We start from the raw sequence: 12,976 nt of genomic DNA, 5'->3' as shown, positions 1-12,976 counted from the left end.
GCTATGCAACATGACCAACAGAAGTTTGTTTCCCTAGCACTGTGGTATTTATACAGGCTTGCTGTCTTTCTTCCTATTCTATCCCTAAATTTGTGCTGTTTTTCAAAAGGTACACAATCATGAAGCATTATCGTCACTGTACTGTAATTATACACTGTTCTGTAATGCTTGTATATTATAGCTGTACAGGTTAGAATCATAGAATCATAGAATGGCCTGGGTTGAAAAGGACCTTAAGGATCATCTAATTTTACCCCCCTGCTCTGAGCAGGGTTGTCAATCACTACAGCAGGCTGCCCAGGGCCACACCCAGCCTGGCCATGAATGCATCCAGGGATGGGGCATCCACAACCTCTCTGGGCAACCTGTTCCAGTGCCTCACCACCCTCTGAGTGAAAAACTTCCTCCTAATATCTAACCTAAATCTCCCGTCTTAGTTTAAAACCATTCCACCTTGTCCTATCACTATCAACACATGTAAACAGGCATTCCTCCTCCTGTTTATATGCTCCCTTCAAGTACTGGAAGGCTGCAATGAGGTCTCCCTGGAGCCTTCTATTCTCCAAGAAAAAATGGGCTTAGTATACATATCTCTGCATAGCACAACACGAAGAACAGGCTAACATACTTCAGGCTTGAAGTATGCCAATTTTGTGACGCCATCCCCAACCATGTTTAACAATGCACATAAAACAGACATCCAATGAAGGACATCCATAAAAAGACTTTTCACTAACTCCCAAGATTTTAATCAATTACACTCCACCCAGGTGAAGTCATAGGGCTTACTACTGTCCTAACTGAGAGCTACTCAGTGTCATACAAAAGGATGAAGGAAAATTAAAATATGTCTTTAGAACCATTGCAATTATAAAGTCATCACACAGTTTTTCACATACAGACTTTGGAAGTGGGTTGCTGATTAATCTAGCATATGTTTAATGGACAATGAATATAAGAAGGCTATCACAACAGGAATGAGATTCTATGCCAAAATTTCAGATTATTATTTCAGATTATGGTCTAAAGAAGCAAAATACACCTTTACTTGCTCTTTGAAGGCCTGTCGGTTAAAAAAAAAAAAAAAAAAAAAAAAAAAAAAAAAAAGCAAAGATCTACAATGAGGCAGAATGTACATAATGCAGCAAATCTCCTTAAAAATATTCCTTCATAGGAAGACCCCTGATTTACATGTAAGCTGTTTTTGTGAAAATTATTTTAAATTCATCATTAGGGGCTATTTTTCCTTGTGGAAGTTTAACTCAGAAATCTGGATGTTAGCAAGCTCAAGGACTTATCAACATCTAGAAACAGAGGCTGAAACAGCAGAATTTTGCTTGCATTTCCTACATTATACATACATTATCCTATCCTTGAGTCACTATGTTCAATGAAACACATCTCTAGAGTCTGTAGGAAAGGCATGTGCTCATTCATGCATGATGTAACAGGAGATGTAGGAGAAAAAGGGTTTTCCTGCAGCCCCTCAGAGCATTGCAAAGGAAAGGAAACAGGAACAGGATAACCGTTGTTGAATAAAACAGATGCACAAAAAGCAGACTAAGCTTAATCCAACTCTTCACCATATATGCTTTGGCTACCTGTTTTTAAAAAACTATTCACAGGCCTGTATTACCTCTCATTTTTCATCAAACAAAAATTATCAGTAGGCATACTAAATTAAAAATAAAGACACCTACATCTAAGAAGAGCACAAAAACAGTGACATAAGTGGTTACAGACTCCATCCAACAATTTAACTGATGAAGGAATACAGTTCTGACAGCTCCAGCTCATCATCCTTGCATTTACACTTTCTATACATCACTAACAGATTACACAGCAGTAACTAAGCAGAATAAAAACACCTACAAATCACTAGAAATTACTTTCCTTCTCATGTTTCCCATTGGAAAAGCACAAATCTTAAAGCTATGAATGTTAAATTTATTTTCAGTAGTCTGCCCCATCTATGTAGTGTTTGACAATTAGGAGATTTGGAGGCTCAAAGAAAATAAATAAATATACCAGAAAACAGAGGTCAATTGGCTAAGAGAAAATACACAAGGATCAAAGTAGGAGGACTCTGTGTGACTGCAGGTTTCTACTGGCTGCCTGGAAAGGCAAACAACTCTCCGTAGCTAAAGAAGTGAAACTATCCATCAATCAGTAGATTGCTGAAAACACAAGTGTTACCTGCACCTGTCCTTGGGGCTGCCTGAATCCACCCATCCTGTTGAAGGAGCACAGAAGTTTCTCACTGTCTGCAGCAGTCACTAGGGTAGGAAGGATAGTGTGGTATGTATATTTCCTTGGTGCAAGGTATTTTTAGTGACTACTAGAGAGGGAGAATTTAATTCTTCATCTCTGAAAAAAAAAAAATAATATACCATATATAATTAAAGTGGTGAGATGGTTAGATACAATCTATGTGGTTGGAGGAACAAGTAGTTTACAGTAATCATGCATGACAGCCACCAAAACTGATCTGATAGCTAATTGGTGATAGTAACAACTCAGATGGTACATCTCTAACTGTGCTGAGAACTGGGCAGGATTGAGGGAAGCCTGTGAAATATTCACAGGAGGATGCAAAGCTCAGCATACACACAGTTAGATATCAATGGTTAAAAGGGAGCTATGAATACAGACAGGCCCATGACTAATTGTGGCCACTCGCGCCGCTGAAGGAGTACGTTTTTAGCTGTGTGCCTCCTTTAAAAGCAGGAGGGAAAAAAATCCCAGTAAATAAAGTCGCACTTCCAATGTTTTTGGAATTAGATGCTTTCTGCAAAGCAACATAGGGAGCACACACAAATGTAAAATACAAATATAGCGAACACATCTACACAAGCATATAAACATCATTTAATATGCTGTCATTTTTGCCCTTATAACAGTAACATGTATGTGCAACTTAAAATGGAAGAGGAAAAAAGAAAAGCATGTGGTAACCACACCAAGGGATTTCTGTGAGTTATATATTGCATTTTAACACCTACAGTTGTTTGGTAGTGGAACAGCCATCCTGTCTGCTCAGCATAGCATGTATCCAAGAAAGCACCATCCCATCGGTGTATCTGCATGCTGCTCTTCAATGTCTGCTGTTTGTGGCTAAACCTGCCATTACTGAAATGCGTGTTCAGGAGCTTATTTCTCCCAGTTGCCACCAGAGCTCAGACATACAGACAGAAAAACTAACTTACTAGCAAGTATGGTCACTACATGCACAAAACCAGATCTATGCCAAACAACATTGTGCACACTAGTGTCTATGCTGCTCAGCTTTACTGAAGTATTCAGGGCATTTCTTAAATTTCTTAAATATTTATTTTGGTCTGATGAGGAAGCTGTAACTCTAGCAACCCAATAAGCACAGAGGAATTCTTCTTTCCAGACTTTTAGTCTTCCTATCCTATTTTTTATTTTTTTTTGGCCTGCCATAGGCTACTAGCATAAACACCGTCATAGAAACTGGCTTTCAAACTGCCAAATGAAATTTGAACTGCATCAGTTTTTCTTCATCATACAATAAATTATAACGTTCAAGTATGTAGCACCTCTGATCTCAAGACAATTTTTTTAGAGACTTAAATGCTGACACTTTTTGGTCCTTCTCAAAGTTACACAACATTAATGTTACACTCAACATGACACTATAATGAAATATCATGCAACTGGATAGTAGGTTTTCATACAAACATTCTTGTGGATTGCTCTCCTTTATGCTTTCTCTTACATAATGATGTCAGTTGTATTATCAATTGATTTATTGAGTGGTGAAAGAGATTTCTTTTTTTTTTTTTTTTTTAACTGAAAATTATTTAGTACTATTTATACTGTTTAACTCTACAAATAGTTTTAAAAAGCTGCTGACCTGCTTAAAACAGTATTGTCTCCCAAATACAGATGACTGTGAAGTTTATATATTATGTATGCATTTTCATTAAAACTGTACAGAAATTCTTTGTGAAATAAGTATAAGTGTATTGTCTACAAGCCATGATGGCTTTTACAAATAGCAGCAAAAATTAACTAGCTAATAGACAAATATAGTGAAATGCATACAGTCATTTCCTTCTTGACACAAAATAATTTTCTCTACAAAAAGGCCGAATTCCTTCACAGATTGACTGATCAATTCAGTTATAAAAATCACATTGATGCAAACAAAAACATCTGGATAGTACACTGCTAAATAACATAGACAGTAAAATGTTATGAAAGTTTATCATTAGTAACTCAGTCTTGATATTTCAGGATTGTGAGTGAATGAATGAATGTTGCCAAGGCAGTCTAATAATTTAGATTATTTTTTCCTCTCAAGTACAAAGTTTGAGAACTTGCTGTCTATGCCAAACCTATATTGCTATTGATCTTGGACAATGAGTGGTTGGATGCAATTTCTTCTGCATTTCAGATTTAAAATTAAAGCTTACATTTAATTATAATTGATGAAAAAAGAACCATACAACCTGCTATGCCTAAAGTTTTCAGGCCACCCTTTTAACTGTGCAGAAGGGTAGAAAACAAGGAAAGAAAAGGATGGGAAAAATATATAAATATCAACAGAATGCCCATTCCAAAAAACAAGCAACAGATCAAATCCTTTTCCCATATAGGTGGTTAACTGGTGCAAAGACTATAAAAAGTAATCCAGGAAAAATAAGACATTTCCATTTTCCTCCCTCAAAATAAAATGAAGAACTAGAATTTGCAAAGACATCTTGCAAAGAATTTAGAAAGAACCTCCTTAACATTTTAAATTATGTTTATGAAGAGCAAAAGGAAGAGTTATAACCACTGGTTACATGTAAGAAAGAGTTCTATGTACACAGGTTACAAGGTGCACAGTGTTCATGGTGATATAACCTTGCATTGCTGAAGCAATCATTTTTAGATATCTTCAAAGCTGTGGGAAACCTTTCTATCTTTACTTGCTTCAAAGTAAAAAGACTCAATTTTGGACATGGCACCCCAAACATAATTTCACCAGCACTTCATTTGCATAGTTCTGCACCTGCATAGACACCAGGCTGACCTCCTGAGGCTAATGAAGGGGTATGACAACCTTGCTTACTGGACTCAGCAAGGACTAACTGATGTCAGTTAGTCCTCTCTCCCAGAACATCACACCTGCTATGAAGAGTGAGAAGACAGGCAGAAGGGGCTGCAACACCATCCCTACTCTCTTGCTGCACCAAGAAGGCTTTGTGTGAAACAAAAATGAGATCACTTAGTCAGACAGAACTTAAAATGACCAGGAAAAAAAGAGGAGAGGAGAGGAGAGGAGAGGAGAGGAGAGGAGAGGAGAGGAGAGGAGAGGAGAGGAGAGGAGAGGAGAGGAGAGGAGAGGAGAGGAGAGGAGAGGAGAGGAGAGGAGAGGAGAGGAGAGGAGAGGAGAGGAGAGGAGAGGAGAGGAGAGGAGAGGAGAGGAGAGGAGAGGAGAGGAGAGGAGAGGAGAGGAGAGGAGAGGAGAGGAGAGGAGAGGAGAGGAGAGGAGAGGAGAGGAGAGGAGAGGAGAGGAGAGGAGAGGAGAGGAGAGGAATCTTACTAACCTATCCTGAAAAAATAGTAGTTTCATCATCATACTGATCATCTTGCCAAATATTCTTCATACATATCAGAACTTGTTATACTAGGAAATATCTTCTCACTCATAGAGTAAATCCATAGCCATCTGTAACAACTCCTGTGACAAATTCCATGTAGTTACTACGTGTGAAAGAGCAGGCATTGTCTTGAGGATCCACCACAGTGAAGTATACTGTGTTACTTCCAAAGGCAAGACATTTTCAGAACTAGATTTTTTTTACTCCTCTGAAAAGCAGAACATAAGCAAGATTAGCAAACATCAAAACTCAGGTTCAGTTAAAAATAAACCATTGTACACCTACAAGACATAACTCACCCCCTCTTGTGAACCATCCTACTGGAACCAGAGGAGATATTCATACAGCAAAATGACAAAAAAACCATCCTGACCCTAATCTTTTTTTTTTTTTTTTTTTAAATCTAGGGGCCAAATTAGCCTAGACTCCTTACACTAGCATGAAACTAGAGCAAATATAAGGAGAGTAATTCCAAGGTGGTAATATAAAGCATAACCTGAAACAAACATAATGTAACAAGCTTCAGATAGATACTTTGAAATGACAGATGTTATCACACGAAAGATAAAGTAATGGATGGATCCAAAGTCCACTTATAGCCACGTAACGCCTATATCAATAAGACATTTCAACTTTATAACTAATATTTGGTTAAGTTCAAGCACAACCCTGCCAATAAATTAAAGTAAACACACCTATCTAGAGTACACAAAAACAGACTAACACAGGCTGGTACTTACACACATCGGAATTCCTGCATGTGCATGAGTAATCACTGTGCTTGGAGGACTTTCTTAATTTTCCTTCATAAACTCAGCATTGCACAACACATTAAGATGACTTTTAGCTACAAAATCTTGCTATGTGTGGACCTAACTGAGTTTCATGAGACTGCAAACCCCATCAACCTACAATAATTCATTTTTGCCCTTCAAACGCACTAATGAAATAGAATCATTAAATATAAGGAATAGTGTTGGAAGGTGACTGGAAGGGAGGCAGATCCACACAGAGCATCTCAGGAGGGCTTTACTGCAGTGTTCACCTGTTTTCAGATTCACCTTCACATGTAAACAGATGAATGTAATTTCCTGCCACACTGAACTCTCAGTTGGAGGCAGAAATTCAAGGCCTTAAAGTTTGTTGTGGAGACCTATAGAGCTCTTAAGAGTGCTGCAGTCTCTGACAGAAGGTATATCCCCCCCTATCCCCTTTGCCTAGGGGAAGATACTTCTTATATAGCATTTATCTGCCTCCGTGTGATATAAACCAGTACTCTAAAAAATCCACTGTTGAAAGCAGCACAAATACCTACAGGTATACAAAGATTTAATAATTTGGGGGTTGTGCTGTAGCCTCCATAAATTTTTTTGATCACACTGATTGAGATATAAAGTTGGAGGCATTTCTCTCTCTCTCTCTCTTTTTTTTTTTTTTTTCTTTTTCATGACTGTCCAAGCAAATTTTTTAGTTTTATTCTTAGGCAAGAAGGAAATATGATGTAGTTCATTATTTTTGAAATTGAATATATTAAATGATTTCATTTAAAGCTAGAGTAAGACATAAGTGCACCTCTTCGATTTCTACATTTTTGAGCTTAAACAATTATAATTATTTATAACAAAACTTTACCATAGTTTATCATTTGCTATTTGCTCTTTTTCTACTCTTTTTCATCTTTTAAATGATACAATGATATATATGGACTAATGATATAACAACAAATAATATTTTTTAGCCAAGTTATTTAACAGACAGACATACTTCAAACTAAATAATTCTGAAAGAAGTCAGATGATCATAGATGTAACGAGACAGTTGAAGATTTCTAGTAACAGAGTTATTCCTTTTGCTACAGAGTGTACCTCCATGCAAGCAAGGGAAGAGAAAATATCTTTGTAGGTTAACTACTTGAGAACTTACTCCTTAGGTTTTGGACAGACTTTCTTTTTTTTTTTTGTAGGTACAAGAACTTGGTCAGGGTCAGCAAAGACTGAGAATGCATCACTGAAGCTGATTTTCATGGTCCCAGTCTGCATGTGTAGTAGTAGTCAGTTGTATTATGATAACCCAGATGTATTACTATAACCCATGCCCAGCAACATCAACAACAAACATACAGTTGCATTAGATTTACCACACATTTTAAAACCTCCAGTGTTACTGCATTATAAAGTACTGTGTATGCAGGCATTATTCACATAACTTATTTAAGTTATTAATTTAATCATATTGTTCATAGCATTGCACTGTAGTTAGCAACTAGGAATTTTGAAATGGTATAAATCTCTTGAGAAAAATCAGTTAAATCATACTGGAGATTTTCTCTGAAGTATACTGTAGCTTGCAAAACAATATTTTCAACACATGTTGAATACTAAAAAACTCTCTCCAATAAAATCCTATTTTACTCTGTACTATACTTACTAGTAGAAAACTATTCACTGTGCAGTTAAAGTCATGACTTCTGATTGGCATCAGTAAAGATTTTCTTTGAACTGAAAAGAGCTGAAAACTTTTTCAGATTAATTCTTCTGTTCCTGAATTGTACTTTTAAAGTTGGCCAGATTTGAAAAAACAAATACATGTCTATCAAAATTCTTATATAAAAGCCATATCTTTAACATTACAATTCTCCATAATGTTTAGGGTCATCAAAGCCGTAATTCCTTCTCCATCTGGAGGTATTTCCCAAACATTCACCCACTTCAGGAAGAAAAAAAAACTTTTCTCCCCTGACCTAAGCATCAGAAAAAAGTTCATTATTATAAATCTATATTAAAAACAACAGAGAAGCAAGGTATTTCTTCATCATACACAACAATCCCTCAAAACAATAAGGTAACGCCTTCCCCCACTTCTCCAACTCCATATTCCAGAAGATATAAACATTATAAATTAACACTCTATTCTGCAACGGTAACCCAATGCACTGTCATAAGGCCAATGTAGAAAACTGCCAATACTATTATTATTACTACATGAAGTAGCTTTCACACAAACTAGACAGCTTTCACACAAACTAGATTTCAACTGCAGATTAATTAGATACAAATTTTTCATCATGCACTTGAAGGGTACTTAATTCTTTGCACATTTATGGTCACATTGTGGCCTTTGTTTTTCCCTAGTATTTCCAAGGGCCAAGTAAGCTCAGAACCTTCCTGCAGCAGAAATGTGCCTGTCAAAAAGGTTTCTGAGAAGCATGTAAAAACATTAAAAGCACTCCTTTGTCTTCAGTGGAATCTGTACCTGTCTAAGAATAAACACCTAAATCACAAGGCTACTTGCCCATAAGGGGACATCAGAAGAAGAAAGATGCCCTGTAAATCCTGTCAAATATGTATGTGTCCAAACTTCTGCTTTGTTGGACAACCATTAGTAGAGTCCTGAACACCAGAATACAGCTGCCTGGAGCAACTGCTCCTCCTCTGCAGCCTACCATGTCTTGAATCCTTTTGCTCCTTGAGGCTGCATGCAAGACAACAGGAAGGCACTCTCAGAAAGATCATCCCACTACCTACTGATAAGGATCTTCACATGGAGTACGAGATGTGGTTTAAAATGTCCTCAGGCTGAGGAATGCCTGTAACTTTTGTCACACTGGGGAGGCATTCTAGTAATCTACTTTTCAAAAGTAGATTAGTACTGGACATCCCACATTCTTTTGCAGCTGGGCTCCAAAAGGAGTGATCTTTGCTTGTTTTTCAAAATGAGCCTCTTAACACTGCTTTGCTACAACCTCCTAAATTCTCTTTCTTCTCTTTGATGGTATCAGTGCATGATTCCTTATCCTGGCCAACAGCATACTCCCTGTGGAAAGCACTCGTTCCCCTCCCACCTCTATCACCCAACCACTGTCCAGAGCAAGTGTTGCAAAACCTATCAGTAAGATAGTGTTAGTTTTGAAGCCCCTTTGCAGTAAACATGTCAAGACAGATCAAGAACTTTCCATGGCTCTTCCAGCACCCATCATCTGGCTCAGCAGAACATGTGTACAAATATATCTAGTGTATCAGATGCCACACACATACCTGATGAGCATTAAAGCAAACACCTCCTTCGAACATTGAGCTGACCCAAATTACCTTGCTAAACCTACAAAAAATCTTGTAAAGTTTTAATGTCTGCTTCAAAAGCTGCTATGCATCTGGATGTTTTGGTTTCAATATTACTCTGTACACAGATTTTCCCACTTTCAAAACAGGAAATTCACTAGTCCAACAGGTAGCTCATTAGTATGAAGAGTCTATCCTAAGTTCCTTTGTGTTGGAAGCAGCTCCCATTGATGTCATTAAAAAGTTTTCTTGAGTAAAGGCTACAGGAATGGGTGTGCACTTAGCCACATATTTCAAATTAGTCTCTGTGAGCCATGCTATAGACATCTGCTCCTTTCTAAAAACATTTCTCAATAGGCAATGGGTGTGCTACTGAATGACTAATAAGTTTTTGCTGCAAGCCCTGGATTAAAAGGAATGCTTGTTCTTGGCAGGGAGAAGCATTATGAAACTATAGTATACCATGTCTAATAAGTGGGTGTGCAGAGTATGCCGACCTATCTGTTGAGATAATGCAAGTGGTAACTTCTATGGTAAGAATAAAAACCTCCTCCTATCTTTCTCCCCCTCTTCCCCCCCTCCCCCCCCCCTCCCCCACACTTTTCCAACCCAACTACCATTCTATTAGATAGACTACACAAGTTTTAGGAAGTGTGAACAATATTAGAAAGTATAAAAGTATAACTGGAAAAAGCTTGAACTTATGATAAGCAAGAAATTAAAACTGTAACTTTTTTTCTATGCATAATACTTATGAGGTACATTTATACACATGATCTTATCCATACTTTTTGAGTAAAAACATTCCAGCTGAGAAATACTTTAGGAGAGACTCTTTTGTCTAAAAAATTCTAGAACATTATGCAGAACTAAAGAAACAATTTCTCCCCCCCCTCCCCAGCCAGTGTTACTATATTGTAACAATTGCTGTACATGTGACAGAGGCATGTTGTCAGTGATAATTATTGGGACAATCAAGAAAACAGAGATCACAAAAAAAGGCCTTGTCTTAAATTTTCCATTTTTTTTTTTAACTTTTTAATGATTAACAACAGTTCTGAAAACATCTGCCTGCACATCATTACAGATAACACCAAAATGTAACACCAACAAGAAAAATCATTTCCAGGGTCTATCAGCAGCATTAAAAAGATCCCTTGTTTCCAAGCTGAACAGGGGTGACAATCACTGAGTACTGATCATCGAGGCCTCCATCAGAGAAGGGCCACGAAGACGATCAAGGGGCTGGAGCACCCCTCCTACAAAGAAAGGCTGAGAGAGCTGGGGCTGTTCATCCTAAAGATAAAGACCTTATTGCAACTTTTCAGTACTTAAAGGGAGCTTATAAAAAAGATGGAGAGCAACTGTTTGCTCAATCAGATAGTGACAGGAGAAGGGGGGATGGTTTTAAACTAAAAGAGAGGAGATTTAGATTAGAGGTTGGAAGGAAGTTCTTCACTCAGAGGGTGGCGAGGCACTTGACAGTGTTGAGCAGAGGGAAAGGATCACCTCAACCTGATGGCAGCACTCTTAATGCAGCTCTGGTTGCCAATAGCTTACTTTGTGGCAAGGACATACTGCTGGCTCATGTTCCACTTGGTGCCACCCAGGATCTCTTGGGCTTTTTCTCCTAAGCTGCTTTCCAGATCAATTTGTCTAAACCATTTCTGAAATAGCAGCTGCAACCTAACCTTCAAAACAATCTTTTCTTGCCAGATACTGCAAGCTCCTGAAAGGGACTTAAATGTCTCCAGGTGAAAATAACCTTTGAGGATAATATGTGCTAAAAACAGTATTATTTTATAATTTCAGTGATTTAAGTGATCTGTGGAAGACAGATCCATAAATCCTTAATAAAGCAGTGTGCCAATTTTAACTCTTGGGTAATAATCTAAGCAAATGATCACCATGCTACTGAAATAGCATTTTCTTCAAAGAGGAAGTACACTTAGTGTGTATAATGTATTCAGTAATAGTTCAGCTGTTTCTGAAAAATGTATAGATGTTCCAGTGGCAGTTAATTTGGAAAGTCAGTTGCAGGTCACTTACAAAATCCCAAAGACTTTAATTAGAGTACTAGGATATTTAGCACCTTGAAATTTAGGTCACTTACTCTGTTGCCTAAGCAGACATTATAGGTGAATAATTTTAGAAATTCAAGTTTGACAATATTGCCATTAAATTCCACTTGATTATAAAGAAGAAATGCAGCCACAGAAAGGTGGGGAGATGTTTATACTAGTTTGTGATGCTTTAACAAATGGTTTTCTATGAAATAGAATGGTTTATTAAAACACTAAAGAAAAAATAATGCAGAATAGTAAGTAAAGACAGACAAAACATGAGAATAGCATACTGTTAAAAAACACTGGAGTTTTGACAAAGACAGAGCACAGATCTGCTGTGCCTGGAAGCACTCTGTTCTACCTGTGACCATTTGTGTGTCTGTGAGCATGAAATCTCAATGCACAAGCTGAAACAGCTGTGCATCCAGATCTCAAATAATTTCCTCCTGCTTGAGTTCTGGAGGAATGGCAATTATATCCCATGTACATACATACATAGTATGTCTTAACATGTTTCAGCTCTATTGTCAAATGTACAGAATGAGGTCTATATTCAAATTAAAGAGACTTGTAAGTCAGTAAAAACACCAATATAAAAAGATGAAACTGGATATAAAGACCTCATTGCATTAAGAGGAGACTTCATGTAACAGGTCAAGTAGCTTGTAGTTACTCTGACTACATTGTGAGAATACAAAACACTTTTATTCACAAAGACAAGGGTGTGACAGCAACTGAAGCTCTTCTACAAGGTCATGCAGTAATGAGTCAGAAGAGCTGAGGAGAATCTCCTGGTGAAACACAAACTGGTGTGCTATTATGACATACTAGTGATTATCTAAAAGAACATATATTGCCTCAACCAATCTGTAAGGGTTACTGAGGCTTTGAACTATATTCGCCATCAAAAAGCATTTTAATTCCCCCAACCCGAATGGATATAAGAGTAAGTAGCTGGTTAAATTTGAAAGCAGTTATTCTCAGCTACTCTAATTATGCAATGATTTACCAACAAGCTACCAACAAGACAGAAATTGAAATCAATAATTCACACATGTAGAACTTGAAACTATTAAAAGAAAACCTTAGTATCATATATAAAAAGTTCCTTTGGTTCCCAAAATCACCCCACACTACTCACGATACAACAGGGAAAACAGAAGCAGATAGCACAAAAATAATTTAAAAGATGTCTCTACATTAGGCACACCAGGGCAGAAAACCCTACGGCAGTGAACTT

At 37.4% G+C, this 12,976-nt stretch overlaps 1 protein-coding gene across 1 annotated transcript; it reads right to left on the bottom strand.

The window, feature by feature from the left end:
* Window positions 1-1,696: 1,696 nt before the first annotated feature.
* LOC311212783 (glutathione hydrolase-like YwrD proenzyme) lies at window positions 1,697-11,259 on the bottom strand (the record flags this gene model as incomplete). The annotated part of the gene is made up of 5 exons (XM_084292395.1): window positions 1,697-1,702; window positions 2,197-2,328; window positions 5,667-5,783; window positions 8,238-8,352; window positions 11,231-11,259. The coding sequence occupies 5 exons, from the start codon at window positions 11,257-11,259 to the stop codon at window positions 1,697-1,699; spliced, it is 399 nt and encodes a 132-aa protein (XP_084148521.1).
* Window positions 11,260-12,976: the final 1,717 nt, after the last annotated feature.

Source organism: Netta rufina (genome assembly GCF_964035555.1).
Source record: "Netta rufina genome assembly, chromosome: 9".
In the NCBI taxonomy this organism is placed as follows: domain Eukaryota; kingdom Metazoa; phylum Chordata; class Aves; order Anseriformes; family Anatidae; genus Netta; species Netta rufina.
The sequence above is the reverse complement of the archived record's forward strand: the minus strand, read 5'-3'. Positions and strand labels throughout refer to the sequence as shown.